Source organism: Cynara cardunculus (assembly GCF_001531365.2).
Source record: "Cynara cardunculus var. scolymus isolate 2C chromosome LG 13, CcrdV1, whole genome shotgun sequence".
Classification (NCBI taxonomy): Eukaryota; Viridiplantae; Streptophyta; class Magnoliopsida; order Asterales; family Asteraceae; genus Cynara; species Cynara cardunculus.
Genome location: NC_037540.1, coordinates 10,867,941 through 10,883,544, shown reverse-complemented (window position 1 = coordinate 10,883,544; position 15,604 = coordinate 10,867,941). Strand labels below are relative to the sequence as shown.

General features: G+C 36.4%; 2 protein-coding genes across 3 annotated transcripts; one reads left to right on the top strand and one right to left on the bottom strand.

The window, feature by feature from the left end:
• The first annotated feature begins 1,661 nt into the window (after window positions 1-1,661).
• Window positions 1,662-10,107, top strand: LOC112525527. Of its 2 annotated transcripts, none has more exons than XM_025135690.1 (12): window positions 1,662-1,740; window positions 2,097-2,199; window positions 3,393-3,520; window positions 3,603-3,753; window positions 3,899-4,008; window positions 5,251-5,334; window positions 5,435-5,483; window positions 5,597-5,688; window positions 6,055-6,187; window positions 6,415-7,513; window positions 7,965-8,075; window positions 9,458-10,107. In XM_025135690.1, the coding sequence occupies exons 2-12, from the start codon at window positions 2,107-2,109 to the stop codon at window positions 10,054-10,056; spliced, it is 2,649 nt and encodes an 882-aa protein (XP_024991458.1). In that variant the 5' UTR covers window positions 1,662-1,740; window positions 2,097-2,106; the 3' UTR covers window positions 10,057-10,107. The 2 variants fall into 2 exon arrangements, with proteins under 2 accessions (XP_024991458.1, XP_024991457.1); XM_025135689.1 differs by having other exon boundaries at window positions 6,049-6,187.
• A 394-nt stretch (window positions 10,108-10,501) lies between these two features.
• On the bottom strand, window positions 10,502-13,970 carry LOC112525398 (AP2-like ethylene-responsive transcription factor TOE3). The gene is made up of 10 exons (XM_025135517.1): window positions 13,381-13,970; window positions 13,056-13,081; window positions 12,951-12,981; window positions 12,785-12,872; window positions 12,553-12,698; window positions 12,343-12,387; window positions 12,140-12,243; window positions 11,892-12,022; window positions 11,476-11,583; window positions 10,502-10,890 (listed from the first exon to the last, which is right to left on the bottom strand). Exons 1-10 carry the CDS (start codon window positions 13,968-13,970, stop codon window positions 10,651-10,653), a joined length of 1,509 nt encoding a protein of 502 aa, XP_024991285.1. The 3' UTR covers window positions 10,502-10,650.
• Between the last annotated feature and the right edge of the window lie 1,634 nt (window positions 13,971-15,604).

The following is a 15,604-nucleotide window of genomic DNA, read 5'->3' as shown; positions in this document are numbered from 1 at the left end:
ACATTGGGTACCCTGGCCTCCATGACCCTCATGCCCCTCGCCACCACCGTTAACAATGTAAAATAACAAAAAAGTGAAGCCAATTATTTTAAATCGATATGGCCCACAGTTTTTTCCTGCCATGACTATGCTTTTAACAAAAACCTGGTCATAAACCGCATCTCGTTGAAACTCTATGTGGGTTGGATCGATTCACGAATTGATTTTAAGGATAGACACATACTTTTATTTGACTTAGGGGTCATTTACCTAAATACTTACCCAGTAAGCATTTACCGGTAAAATTCAACACTATCGCTTACTTACTGGGTTAGATTTTATTCACTAAAACGCATTGTATGCAACAATTTATCCCGATAAGCGCTAACCATGGTAAGAGTCATCGTCCTCACTTACCGGGTAAGACTCTCGATTCTTGCCTTCGCTCTTACCGAGTAAGATTTTTAGTCCTTGTCATATTCATCCGGTAAAGTAAAGTGAATTGGTAAGCACTTACCGAGTAAGCGTTTGGTAAACGACACCTTATTGGTTTGTAACCCGATCCAAAGTTAACCATTTCTAAAAGCTTACATATTAAACACTGTAATCAATTAATAGACCGTTATATGGACTTAATATGAAAAACGTGTAGTCTACTACTAGGCTTTAAGATTCTATTACATCAGATGCAATAATTACAATAAATACTACATCAAGGTTGTCGGCCCATGAAAATCGATGCCATAAAAAGGATATCTTTTAAGACGTCCCAAATTCAAATACTACAAAAACTCAAAGGACGTTTAATAAGGAATAACGAGGATAAAGTTAAGAATAAAAATCATTAATAATATATTAAGGGGTGTTTGGAATTGCTTATAAAATCAACTTATTGACTTATTTTCGTGTGACACCGGTAATAAACACTTTTGAGTGTTTGGATAAACATCTTATACCAGTGTCAAACGGGTAATAAGAAGTTTTTGAATAAGTTAAATCATTCTACCTTATAATAAGTTAATAAAGACTTTTGTAGAAAATAACAAGTTGTTTCAAATAAGCAATCCCAAACACCCCTAAAACAAACTAAGAGGCCGTTTACCCAAATGCTTACCTGGTAAGCGCTTACCAATAGAAGTCAACACTATAATTTATTTTGATGCGTAAAGTTTTAGTACATTAAAACATATCAAATGCAATAATTTATTAGGCAATCGTTTACCTGAGTAAGAGTCTCCATCCTCACTTACCGGGTAAGACTCTACATTTTTCTCAGCGCTCTTACCCGGTAAGATTATTGGTCATTCTCATGCTCATTCAATAAGACAATTTATGCGTTAAACACTTACTACGTAAGTATTTAATAAACGACCCCTAAAACAATCCCTTGGTTCCTTCAAACCCGATTATTTTGTACCTTTCTTGTCCGAAGTTGGCATGACACCAACTATGGAATGTGGTTGAAGACAAAAAAAATGTACCTTCGCCCTCATGGTAAGACTTAGGTGGTCCATCATCCACCAAATCAAATCTCTAAAGACTCACAAAAGGACAGAAGTACAGTATAAAAAATTAAGATAAAAGTAGACTCAAATATTTAAATAAATAAATAAAACCCCAATCTTCATAAAAAAACCATCTCAATCCTGTGGCTTTCATTTCTTTATGCCGTACTCTTGAGTTGGGTCTTTGCTTCTCTCTCTGGTTCCCCTTGGCAAATCTATTTCTTACTTTTCGAGATCCTTCGTTGAATCAATCACTGTAAGTCTATCGATCACTTCTTGTTAAGCTGTTTCAATTTCTAAACCCTAAGTATTTTGCATTTTAATGTGAAACATTTCATCGACATTTATGTATGTTTCAGTGTATAGCGTTTGTACGATGTTCAAATGGCGGGATTTTGTATGTTTTTGGTGTATTTAGGGGTTTACAGTGTGAGACGGTGTTAGTTAGGTGAAATGCATTTGCAATTTTGTGGATTTGGTGTGTATTGAGAGGGTTTATTGCGTATACTCATATTTATGGAAATTAGGGTTTCTTGGCGAATGTATGTGCACGTGGTTTGTGAGAAGGAGAATAATGTTGATTTTTTTTTTGTGTATTGATGCGTGTTTCAGAGGAGGAATCATGAACAATGAAGAAGAGAAAAGGTGTCCTCTGTGTGCAGAAGAGATGGATTGGACTGATCAACAATTAAATCCCTGCAAATGCGGTTACGAGGTTTGGATTTGCAGTTATGGAGCATTTATTTGCTCCTAAGTTGGTTTATTTGGTCCTGGCTTGTTTTTTTTTTCCTTCCAATTGTGCAGTTTTTTTTATACAGGTTATGCTATTTTGTTAGAATACTTAATGTGGAATGTTAGTTAGAAGGAGACGCAGTCTATTGCTGATACCATCATCCATCAAATTATGGTATTTGTTGTAGTAATGTTTTTCCTTGATATCCATTGCTTGGCACATTTAGTTGATGTCCATCTATGATTGTTGAGGGCCACGGGACCTCAGAGTTTGTAGATACTTGTATTATATCTTTCATCCTTTATATAACAGGTTTGGGAACATTTAGGTTCTATCTTTCGTTTAAATTTTTAATGGTAATAGTCCTGTCAAAATTTCCTCTAGTTTCTCTTAAGATGCAGCATTGTATGAATGGTCTGGTATTTATATTTGAAGACTTACTCTCATACTATATACAATAAGAAATGAATCAATAGCATTGGATCCAACTTGAAGTGTTTGAGTTTGCTAGGGCATTGCGTTACCATGAGAATTTGGCAAGCATTGTCTAGTGGGTTAAAGCAAACACTTTTGCAATGAGAACGCCTTCATTCGCAATCAAATTATGTGAAGGCAATAAACTTTAGCATCTTAGGTAGGCTGATTGTAGATACCTGAAGCTGGAAAAATCGTCATTGTTTTTAGTCTGGTTACGTAGATAGAGAAGATGGAAAATAGTATTTCTTCGAGTAATGATGCCAATATGGCATTAATGCTGCATAATTTCAGGCTATTAATTCCCAGTTATGGTAACTTGGTAATTTGGCTCTGCAGATAGATCCCTTTTGAATTTTATATTTGTAGAAGCCATTAGCAGTAATGCCCGACGCATGTCCATTCCTGAACTGGATCCTATATCATTATTTTTAGAGAGGTCTTATAGTATTGACCTGATGGTGGTGGTGTTTGAATGGTTGGTCTGGCCTAATTTTTTGAAACTTGCATTAAACTTTCTCTTGTAAATATTTCCCTAATTGTTTGATTTAATGAATCCTTCTGAGGTTATTTTAGATCTGCTAGATATTTTATACCACGTATGGTTTTATAGTACTTCTGTGGTTTAGTAGCACATGAGTATCAAAATTGTAGTAGGTGGTTCTTTTGATCTTGCATTCCCTGTTACACTACCAATGCAGGTGTGTGTTTGGTGTTGGCATCACATAATGGACATGGCTGAGAAGGATGCAACAGAAGGGCGTTGTCCTGCATGTCGGACACCTTACGATAAGGATAGGATTGTAGGGTTGGAAGCAAATTTTCAAAGGTCACATTATGGTCCGGTATCTGTATATATCGTTACATTACATTTGATGTGGAGATTTATAATGCATGCTTCTTGCACATAGGGTGGCTGCCAATTGTGCAAGTCGAAAACAAAAACTTCCAAAGGCAAAGCCAAAACCAAATGAAGGAAGGAAGGACCTTAGCAATGTTCGAGTAATTCAGCGAAGAATGGCATATATCATTGGACTGCCTCTTGATCTTGCGGATGAAGAAGTATGCACCTCTTAATTTGTTTCTTATTATGTTTATGTGCTGTTCCATTTTGAGCGTGGATGTTCTGTTTTCATAACTATGGAAGTTCTTATTTCCCTTCTAGATTTTATGTATCATTGTTAATAAGTTACTTCTTCTGGTGCAGCTATTGCAGCGAAAAGATTATTTTGGCCAATATGGAAAAGTTACAAAGGTTTCCCTTTCTCGAACGGCGGGTGGTGCCGTTCAGCAGTTTATCAATGATACATGCAGTGTGTACGTTTTACGGTCTTAAATTTTCATATTTAAGTTGCTCTTATACTGCTTCTAGGGCTAAACATCTACCTCATTGATGGACGAGTTTAGTTGCGGATAAGAAAGAGTGCTGGCAGCTTTGTCCTGCTTTTAAAGATAATATAGGAGTCTTATATTTTCTTGTCATATGCAGTTTATATTGGTGTCCTTTCAGTCACATCAAATCAGCAGGCTTCTTACTTGCTTATTTAATTATAACCTTATTGCCTATTTTGTACTTCTTTTGTTTCTTTATCTATCCTACCATTTAGTCACCTACTAGGTATTTCGCATAACAAGGGTATGTTGCTGTGACCTGTGAGTAATTCCCAAAATCTGTTTTCCTAAGAATTGTCGAGGTGCTTTGTTTAACATGTTTCATTTCCTGTAATCATTTTATGTGATCTATCTACATGATACAAGGATAGATGATGGGGTCCACTAAATGAAAATGAGAAATGAAGGAATATTGGCTAAACAAATGAAGGCTTCCATTTCAACTTCCATTCCCATTGTTTGGACGCTTCCATATCAATAATGGAAATGAGAAAAGGTTGATCCTGATACCCGAGGCTCCTTGTTTTGGGAGAACTGGGGTATGAAGTTGTATGCTGCTTTTTCTTGCGTGTTTGCGAAGAGCTATTTTCCTTTTTCAAATTTGTGGTCTAATGATCACAAATATACCTTAGCCTGCCAAATGCATCATATTTGTCTGTAGGTGCAGACAGCATCACAATGGTTTTGTATACATCTCTACCTCTTATTGGGTAAAGGCAGAAAGTCTGATTTCTTAGATGAGTTTATATGTTCTCAGCCTCTTTATCCCATTGTCTTCCTGAGGTAATGCCTTTGTGCCTACCCCTTGAAAACATAGATGGTCCATGCTTTGGACCATGACTCACTGCTATGACTCTATGTTAAATTTTGATTTGCTTTTGTGTTTCCCCTTTTGCTGTTTATCATACTTGTTTTGGCTTATAAAGTAGTTCTACTACAACATAATGATGTGGTCCCTAATGTAGGTTGCCACTAGTGTACAGATTATGTTGTTTGGTTAAGGATATTGTTGTCTTGTTTAAAGGTTCACCAACCATATGTTAATAAGCACACTGTTAGGTTGGAATTGTATGAGCCCTTTCTTCTCTCCAGTATGCATATTATCTGTATGGTCGTTTGAAGATGGCTAACCACTTGATTGAGATTTCCCCCCTTCTTTGTTCTCAGATATATTACTTACTCCAAAGAGGAGGAAGCAGTGAGGTGCATTCAATCTGTGCATGGTTATGTCTTGGATGGCAGGCTGTTAAGGTAACCACAGCACCTTCTATCCCCTTTTCACTTGTATTTATGTGCAATTGTTATCAGACATTTATAGTCTTGACTACCATTTCAAATTCAATTTTTGCAGAGCATCATTTGGGACTGCAAAGTATTGCCATGCATGGTTGAGGAATATGGTATATATGAGATGATGAATGCATCAACTTATTATTTTAGTTTGATTTCCTTTGGGAATTTTCGGTTCAGAATATAAATAGAAGTTAACATGAGATTTCCTTTTGATGGCCAGCCTTGCAACAATCCTGCATGTTTATATTTGCATACTGTTGGTGCTGAAGAAGATAGTTTTGGCAAAGATGAAGTAGCTGCAGTTCATACTAGGTATTACATGCAGAAATTCGATTTCCTTTTCATTTTCTCTCGTTATAGTTTATATTTGTTATGTCGTATCTGTTAAATTTTCTGAGATAGTGTGACTGCAAATTTAAAATTGTTATATTGATGTGCCATTGTATGGAAGACTGGCAACATTTAGCTAGTTTTAACTCTTAACAGGAAAGAGATTCTTTATAAGATCTGCTAGTTAAGTTTCTCATGCGGTCCTTGTGAATTTTTAGTTATTCTTTCCTGCTTTTGCTCATATTTTTTGTTGTTTTTTATTGCTGGTTCAAAAAAGTTTCAAGTAACATGTCTTGGGCTGACTTGAATGATGTTCCTTTTGCCTCAAAATCTTCTATTCAGGAATAGGGTTCAAGAAATAGTTGGTGCGACCCAATATTTGCATAGACGCTCTGGAAGCATGTTGCCACCACCTGTAGTTGAGCAATTAAATAACCACAGTGCTACTGCTGAGGAGCCTCTGTGTAACAATGGCCTGAAAGTAAGAGATTTACAGTTACCTCTTGTCTTATTTATCTTTTACCATTTGCAGCAGTCTGAAAAATGAGTTGATGATTAGGACCTCAGAAATCAGTTATGCTCTTATACATATATGGGCCAACTTTCTTCTAATTGTTAATAGTCATGTTTCTTCTACCATTTATAATGCCATACATAACATATTGCTTGGGATTTTCTGTCATAATTATTCATGATCTTTTTGTTCAGGATGTAGCTTATGCACCGGTAGCTTCAGGTGATCACTTGTCTTGTTCTAAGGAGAAGGATGGGTCTATCAGATCGTGCAAACAAATGGCAACGTTTGTAGATATTGTTGGGCGGTCATGTAATTCAGGTTCCAATAAAGATGTGAATTCAGATGAAGAAGAGCGGATATTGAACTTATTCTCTGATAGTGACCGTGTCGAGACCGAATGCTCAGATTCGATGCTATTGAAATCACCAGCTCCCAGCCAATTTGATAATGCAGCATCAAGGAGCAAATTATATGGCGAGCCTTTCAGGGAAGCTTCAAAACTGCTTTCGGTAGAACGATCTAATTCAAGTCTTGATGAAACATGCATCACAAAAGAACAATTTGGTCTGCCAATGGATTCCGGAAGACAAGTACTGCATTCTCCATTTAATACTACAACAGAAGATTCACTAACTTTTGATGACCAAAGATCAAAGAATTCCTTTAGATCAAGTCATAAAGTTTCTCTCCTTCCTTCTTATCCTGCCGAGACAACTAAGAACTGTAGTGATAATTCTTGGTGGCATACTGACTATCATAATCAGATTAGTGCAGAACCTGTACATAGCTATGCAGATCAAGAAGATCGTATACCGTCCCCGTATATAAGTTCAGTATTATTAAATGATGGGTACAATGAGAAGAAGTTCCAAAGTTCAGCTAAATCTGATAGGATATACAGGTGCTCTAATTCGTTTTCTAATGAAGAAATCGTAGAGCACTTGAGACGGCTTGATCATGAGACCCTGGTGAATAATGATGAAAATTCTGCTGCTGTGGAAAGCAGTATAATATCTGACATTTTGGCCATGGATTTAGATGGATCTGATAATTCAGCTTTCCCACAAACAGTAGCTGGACTGTTTGAAGCAAGAGATGGGCGGCATGGTTCTTTGCGAAATTTTCAAAATAATGATCAATCGAGATTCTCATTTGCTAACAAACATGGATTTTCTGGTCAACAAAATGACTTGGGCTCTCCTTCTAGCAACATTGGTCAAGAGCTGAATTTTCCTGTTCTTCAGGATTCTTGCGAGAACAAGGACCATTTGTACAAGTCCCAACATCATGGTATGTATAGCTCTCGCATATGCATACACACATTTTGCTCTAGAAGCTTTACTCAAGTGTATAGTTTTCAGGATTTTTGTTTCTGTTTTCTTACTAGATTATTTGTGTTTATTCTGATACATTCTTCTTTTATTTCTTGTGTGTGATAGTTTGCTAGAACTGACCATCTTGTCCATGCTCACATACCATCAATAGCTTGGTTAACAAATTGCTGTTTCTATGACATTTGATTTTTCAGTTATCGCTACTCCATGAATCGTTTATCTTCATAACTGCATTTGAATTACTCCATGTCATGTATACAAGTTTTTGTACTTCTACACCTCACTTGATTACCTTGAGCATCATCTATGTCTGGGGTTCTACCAATTTAGTTTAAATATGGGTTTTGGTGCTTTCTATTTATTATCTTAATAAATCTCCTTATTTATTATATTGTTTCAAACAATAGCATCTAGGGCTCCGAACTCAATGCCACCAGGATTTTCCATGCCCAGCAAACCCCCTCCTGGGTTTTCTGCCGCTTGCTTGAGAACTGAACAGGCTATTGCTGCCAGCTCTGGTAAGCAATCTCTTTGAACCCCATCTCTCTGTCTGTATATTTACTTGTATATGTTATGTATGCTCCTTTTGTCTACAAAATATTACAGAACTTCGATTTTGGGATGCCCCATCCGACATCTCCTTTTTGGTGTTTTCAAGCTATAGTTACATATTTACCAACTGTCATCACCAGAAAGAATTTGTTGGTCGTTTTTGGTGTTTATTTGTCATTATTGATGTGCATACATGATTAATGGTAAAACACTTGCATCAAACTAGATGCCGAGTGAAATGTTGCTAACCCCCATCCTTTTCAAAAGCAATGCAATGTTTTCACTGGACACATAGTTTAATGGAAGTATTAGACTATTTGCCAAATATATGAGATATCTTCTACACAGGGGCTAACACGAAAAACCAGCAAACCATCCTAAATCTTACTGAAACCGATGCTTTGAATACTTGAGTGGTTCAGTTTTAGTCAGTTTCTTTGATTAAAAAGATGGGTTTTGGCTTTTATAAATAGAATCAATTACCATAGTTGTGTGTGGGCTATATATACACATCGTATTTATTACTTTTAGTATTTTCTTAAAATGTGGGAAGTGCAAATCCCACAAAACTTAAGACTTCAGAAGAGTTAGGTAAAAAGTTCAATTTCAAACACTAAAAACTACGAAGCTTGATAAGTTAAAGAAGTTCTAACAAAGTCACAAAACCTAGAAAGGCACAAAACACAGGCCCTTGACTCGCAAAAAGTCAAAACCTGCTCGCCCGGCACCGTACTTTTATGGTCCGAGTTGTTCGACTCCAGGTTGACCACATAGGCACAATGTAATGCTGATGCAAGGTCTAGAGGTTCACCAAGAAAGCATCATTAACTGAATACTCTTACGAGTAATGTATTGTTCTGAATGTTATATTAGGTCTCTCTTATATGTTGTAGAAGTTTCATGAAACATGTAGAAGGCTTACACAACTTTCATGGTTGTTGGAAGGGTGGGTACCTCATTTCTGATCGAGAAACATAAAACAATAAACTACCAAGTGTTTCTTTGAGTGTCTTCCATATTATTTAGTGTTCTTTTTAAGGCTTTCTTGGCACAACTGAACATAAAATATTGTTGCTAAGGTTGCATGAAGCTCGAGAAAGACAATCCCTTTACATTAGGCCATGATATTTATGAAAAAAGTAAATGTTGCATTGTGATGTTCATTATATCATTCATCAAATTTGTTGTGTTGGGATTGTGTCATAGCTATATATATATATATATATATATATATATTGTTATTTGATAAAAAAAAGAATATATCATGTGAAAAGTTTTTGGATATTGGATGTTTTCAGACATAGATGACCCTAATTGAGACTATTCTTGTTCTTTCGTGTTTCTTCAGGAAGATATGTCAGGACTGGATATCATTATCGTTCGCCATCACTTGGGAATCTAAGCAATAGCAGCGATGATCTTGTTGATCCTGCTACAACGGTTGGTGGAGGCAAATCGTCAACAAATGGGCTGACCAACTCGTGGACCTCATCCTTTTCATCTCGATGCTCTAGCTCATTTGATGAGGACACAAAACACTGGTCTTTCATGCAACAACAATCTGCAGCTGCCACGGCTATACATCATGAGCCTCAATTTTCTCAAGCTTCAATGCAACAGCAGCAGCAACACCACACTCCCCAACAGCAATTTCCTTCTCATGATGATTTTGGTAGTGGTCTCACTTCTGGGCTAATGGATCTGCACCACCAGAGCTATGACCCATCTTTATTCACCCAACAGCCAAAGTTTGGAAACGGGTATCATCAGCATAACCAGTTGCAGTTGCAGTTACAATTACAGTTACAGCAGGAGGGTCAGCAACATGCTCCTAGAAGTGAGGTAGAAAGAGGATTTGGGTTTGAAAGTTTGTTGCCTGGTTATGGTGACTATATGTTCCAAATGCCCACTTCGGGCGATGTATACACCCGGGTGTTTGGAATGTAAAGAATCCCACCTCTTCTGTTTTGATGAAATGAAATGAGCAGGTTACTCTCAGTTCTGTGTGTGTATTAAAAAGAGCGAAGTTTGGTTGTGCCAATCTCATGAAAATTGCAACTAATTTTGTTGTTTCATTGTTAATTGCAATATGTCTAGGTAAAATTACATGAAAACCAAAACATAAGTTTACACCGTTTAGAGGATCGACAAATAATGTGTGCATGTACCCATCTTGCTTTAGGGTAACTTTGAGTTTGAATTCATTGAAGTTTGAACGTTTTCTGATATGGTTTTCTGGTACGGAAAAGGTCCTATATTGCATTTGAACATCTTTGCTGAGGTTTGCATAATACATGATGCATTAGAAACTTGAACATCCATGGAACAGCCAACTGGGATGAATCCCATTATTCAAAGCAGTGATTATAATGAAACAGAAGGAAATAGAGATGGGATGGTAAGAAGTTGTAAAAAACAACATGAAGTCATTTGTTGTATTGTTTATACACACAAGAGTCGAAGACAAAAGCAGAGAAATGAATTGTGTGACATATTATGATTATTATTATATGCCAGTGATTACTACCAACAGACGTGGTTTTAACCATTTTGGTTGGTGAAGTAGTGGGGGGAAGAAATACCCCCAGGCGTAGGCATCAGGATGGAAGCATCGTGATGAAAAGCCTTGTTATTTGATGATGAAGAGAATCCTGATGATGCTGCAGTAGATGAAACAGAAACTGGAAGTTGAAGAGACACACCATGTCCTCTCAGCATTTGAACCTGCCATGCTGAGTTTAAAGGAACCACGCTTGCACCTTCCTTTCCCATTGCTATTCCCTGAACGTACTTGTAAAATTAGTTACTACATTTCATCATCATATCCTTCAAAATTTGGGGATTTAAAGACATCAATGTCAGTTTAGTTTGCAGAATTTGGAACTGGATTTTCATTCCAATCTCTGTTTAGTTTAAATGGAAATCATTGGAATCCCATGGGGTAGCTAGTATTATCTGGGATTTCATAAGATTTATATGTAATGTTCTAAAATATGTTAAAATCACTTGTTTTGTAATAATTAATTAATAAAAAGATAATTTAATCATTTATATTCAATTTCATTTCAAAAGCTACAAACAAAACATATTTCAATCTTTCCAGGGAATCCAAATTTCACAAAAACATTCCGTCAAACCAACGGAGCCTAAGTTCTCTACCATGGTAATCGGTATTCAGTTAAAAGAAGTAGTGGTTTTTATACAAATCGATCTTTCTGATTTTGCTTATAGATTGCTCAATGACGATGATTGGTTGTTTTTATACTACAGTATCCATGTTAATATGGATCAGATTAGTTCAAATAAAAGATTTGGCAGATCATATAGTCGGGGACAACTAGCCATAGTTGAATAATTAATTATTACCTCATAATTTGGTATGAAACCAGAATACATGCTAGAAGTAGGCCATATGGGGTAGTGCTTGGATACTCCCGTGTGTCCACCCATACAAGCGGGAACACGAGTCTGGACCTGCAAATGGGGGATGAAAAGTCATCACTTGCATGCTAATCATGTGAACACCTTTTCCAACATAAATATGCTACAACTTGTATACAAACAAAAGATTTCCTTAAATAGTAGCGGAGGCAGGCTACCTTATGCTAAAACCCTTGTTGCCACACAAAGCAGTCGAGAAAATCACAAAATCTGAACTCTACTATAGATGATAAAAGGAGTGCCATAACTACAAAATTGCAGTCTCTTTCTTGCATGCAGCAAACGATCCATAAATATAAACGGGCATTTCTATATGATACTATTTCTACCATTTCACATACCTTGAGTCTTTTCTCAGAAGGTAATTCACAAGCTGTAAAGCACATATCCATCTTCTGAACATTGTCATTCCCCTTTTGACTGTCTGTAGTGGGAGAAACCCAAAGGTTGAGATCAAGATTGTGACCACTTGCTGCAAACAAATGGAAATTTAATAAGGAATGTAGACATCAATGGACTGTTTTAACGTTCAACTCCGGAACGAACGAAAACAGAAAGGAACGACAGAGAACTTATACACAAAGAATACCTTCATCCCTGGCTTCCAAACTTATATCTGTTCCATAAATGCTTGGGTCAAAGTTGGTGACGGCTTCCCTGCCATTGCATTTTATAGCAGCTTTGTCATAAGCCCTGAATTCAGAAAACACAAATTACAAACGTTGGATAATTTCCTGAGATGTTTTAACACATCATGTTTCAAGGATTATGTAAGCATAAAATTGCAAGAACCTTGCAGCTTCTACTTCGTTGTCGAATAATCCAAGGTAAACATACCTGCAAACCAAGCATTGTAATCTTGTAGATAAAATAGGGTCCTAAGTGCATTTACGATGAAAATATATTTTAAGAACCTAATGAGAAAGTATACTACTACTTCAAGCGTTGTATTTCATCTACCGAGCATCAAGATCACAAAATAGTTTCAGGAATGGTCCTTACTTTTTCCCAAGAAGCTGACCCATGCGAGCCTCCCATCTGCCACATTTATGAAGGGTTACTCCCCGGTATTTTGAACTTCCTCGTGAGAATCCAGTGCTCTGCCTACGCAGTATATGGATGAATTCTTCTTTAGACAAATTTTTAACCTGTTGCATCAATTTGGAGAAGTTAACCCTACAGTAGTCGAAAGTTTCAGGCCAATCAGACAGAGTATCTAAGAAATTCTCACCACCTGTGTCATATCTTCCTCATATTCGTTTATATGAAAATTGATATCAGCATCAATTCCCCGGAACTTGATAGCAGCCCGGTCGTAGGCTCTAAATTATAATTATTCAATCAAGTCAAAACCACATTAACAAAGAGTACTTAAAATGACAAGAAAAAGGAACCCTAACCTAGCTGCAGCCAGGGCAGTGTCAAACCCACCTGTAATTAGATATAATTGTTAATATATAATTGTAGGTTCAAACAATATAAGGGATATCAAGCAGGCTGCTTACCTAAATAAACTTGTTTCCCACAATCCCTGAACGGAGGAAAAACAAAAGATCCAAATGATTATTATCAAATAGGACAACAATAGACATTCAGAGCTTTGCCAATTTTACAATTATAGCTACCTCCACACACAATTTATTGATCCAAATCCCAGTTCCAACTGGAAATAGGGCACAAATGAATGAATGATATATGTGGCGTTGCTTAACATTGTTTGTATTTTGATTGGCCAGCGTTCCAATTTTATAGTATTCTGAATAGGAAAAGTAATAATAAGTTCAGTTGGCCAATTAAAACTTCCCAAATTAGAAAGAGAGTGCACTATACCAGATATGTGATTCCCATCTACCAGTCCGACGATAAAACGTCACACCACGATACTGTGAACTTCGAGACCTTGGTCCCCGCCGGCTTTTCTTGGCCTGCTGCGGTGCCGGCGACGGCACTTGCAGGTGTTGTGGAGCCTGCGCAGGTTCCGGAACCATGAGATTCAACCAGTGCGATCCAAGCATAGACGTTGCCAACGGCGATGATGTTATTGATCGAGAACCTAACTCCTCGTCCTCCAACTCCAATTCGACAACCGGAAAAAACTGCCTCGTAGTCAAACCACCAGATGTTCCATTAGAAATCTCTTTCGCGTATCCTGGTCGATCAACGATACCGAAATGATAAGAGCGCTTCTCGATATTTCTATAAGCAGTATACGATACTGCGTCTTCGTCGTCAGCGTCGGCAGCATTGGCGAGCGGAAGATCATCGTCGGCGTTTAAAACGTCTGATGAAACTGAAGTACCGGAATGAATCTCCGACTGACGATCTTCCAAAACGTTCTCCTTACTCTCAAAATCAACCCGATCGCAATTATTACCAGAATCATCAAAAGACACTGCTACATCAGTATTAAGATCCAACATCTTCAATACACCAATATTCGTATAGATTGCAAAAATGAACTATATATATGTATATATACACAGCTCGATTATACAATCAAACCAATCACTTTTTCAGCATTTTTGATTCATGAGCGCTAGTTTTGGATCGAATCAAAACTCAAACACACAGTGAAAAGGTGTAACTGTGTGAGAGAGAAACAGTTGAGATCTAAGAGACATCAGATATTTCGGGAGGCAGGGGAAATCCAACAAACCTTTTACACACACAAACACATTTCAGTGTGTGTAAGAAGCAGAGAGAGAGAGAAAGTCAAAGAGAGATGGTTGGTTTTTAGAAGGAGAAATAATACTGAAGGTGATATAGAGTTGCACAAAGCGACATCGTTTCGGTTTTCATTAGAAAAAGCTTAATTTGGATTTTGCGACTTCTATTTGTATTCGCTGCAACTTGCAAATCTTTTAATAAATATTAAATTATTTTTCTTTAAAGTTTCATTAAATATTTAATTTAATGCAATGATGATATTGGTTTGGATTTATAGAATTCTACTTTATCACAAAATATTCACTAGATTGTTTATTTACATTTTAATTGTTTTATTAAGAGATAATATTTGAATCATTAAGAGGTGAATCTTGTTTGATAAAAAAAAGTCTGCCTCTTAATGGTTCTAAAACACTCTGAATGATTTTGTATCATAAGCCTCCCTTAACCATTAAGCCTCCTGATTTCATTGTAAACAATTACCAAATAATTATATTTCATTTTGCATTATATAATGAAAGTCTCTTAATCATTCTGACCACTTAATCATTCTGCACCAAACCATTCAACAACTGCCTAACAACCCCTTAGATGTGGTTTCTGTTTCATATCACACCCTGTAAGTCGTTTATCTAATGTTTATCTGATAAATATTCATCGATTCATTTATTTGACCAGATGAATATGACAAGTATCGAGAATTATACCTGGCAAGAATAATGAATGATGACAAAGATCAAAAGTTTTACCCGATAAACGAGAGTAAATACTCTTATCTAATTAACGTTTAACGGGTAAATTGTTGCATACAACACTATTTTTGTGTATTAAAATCTTACCCGATAAAATAAATGATAGCGATGGCTGTCATTAATAAACACTTATCAGATAAGCTTTTAGATATATGATTTAAGTATCTGAATTTAAGGTTGCAAGTTTGTTACTCTGTATAGACTAGGGATGTGAGACCAAGGGTTTTTCGTGAGACTCGTAAGACCAATTCTCAACCCTTGGATTAGATCTACAATCTGAACATTCATAATCACAAAATTGCCACGAGACTTCTCAATAATAATAAAATTGACACCGTGCAACTTTGGACCATTAGATCATTAACTTATAAAGTTGATCAATGAACATAAATTGGTCTTACGGGTCTAACGAAAAACCATTGGTCTCACGTGAACCCAACCCTGATTTAAGTTATCTTTTTCAATCATATTATACAGAAAATTAAGCTTTCATATCCAACTAAATAACTTGATTTATATATCTCAATTAAATACAAACTATGAAAATACTACAAATCAATTACAATTGTCCAACTAGTCTAACTGTGTATATCGTTTTCTGAACATACTGATTGTTGTCTAATATAAAACATTGA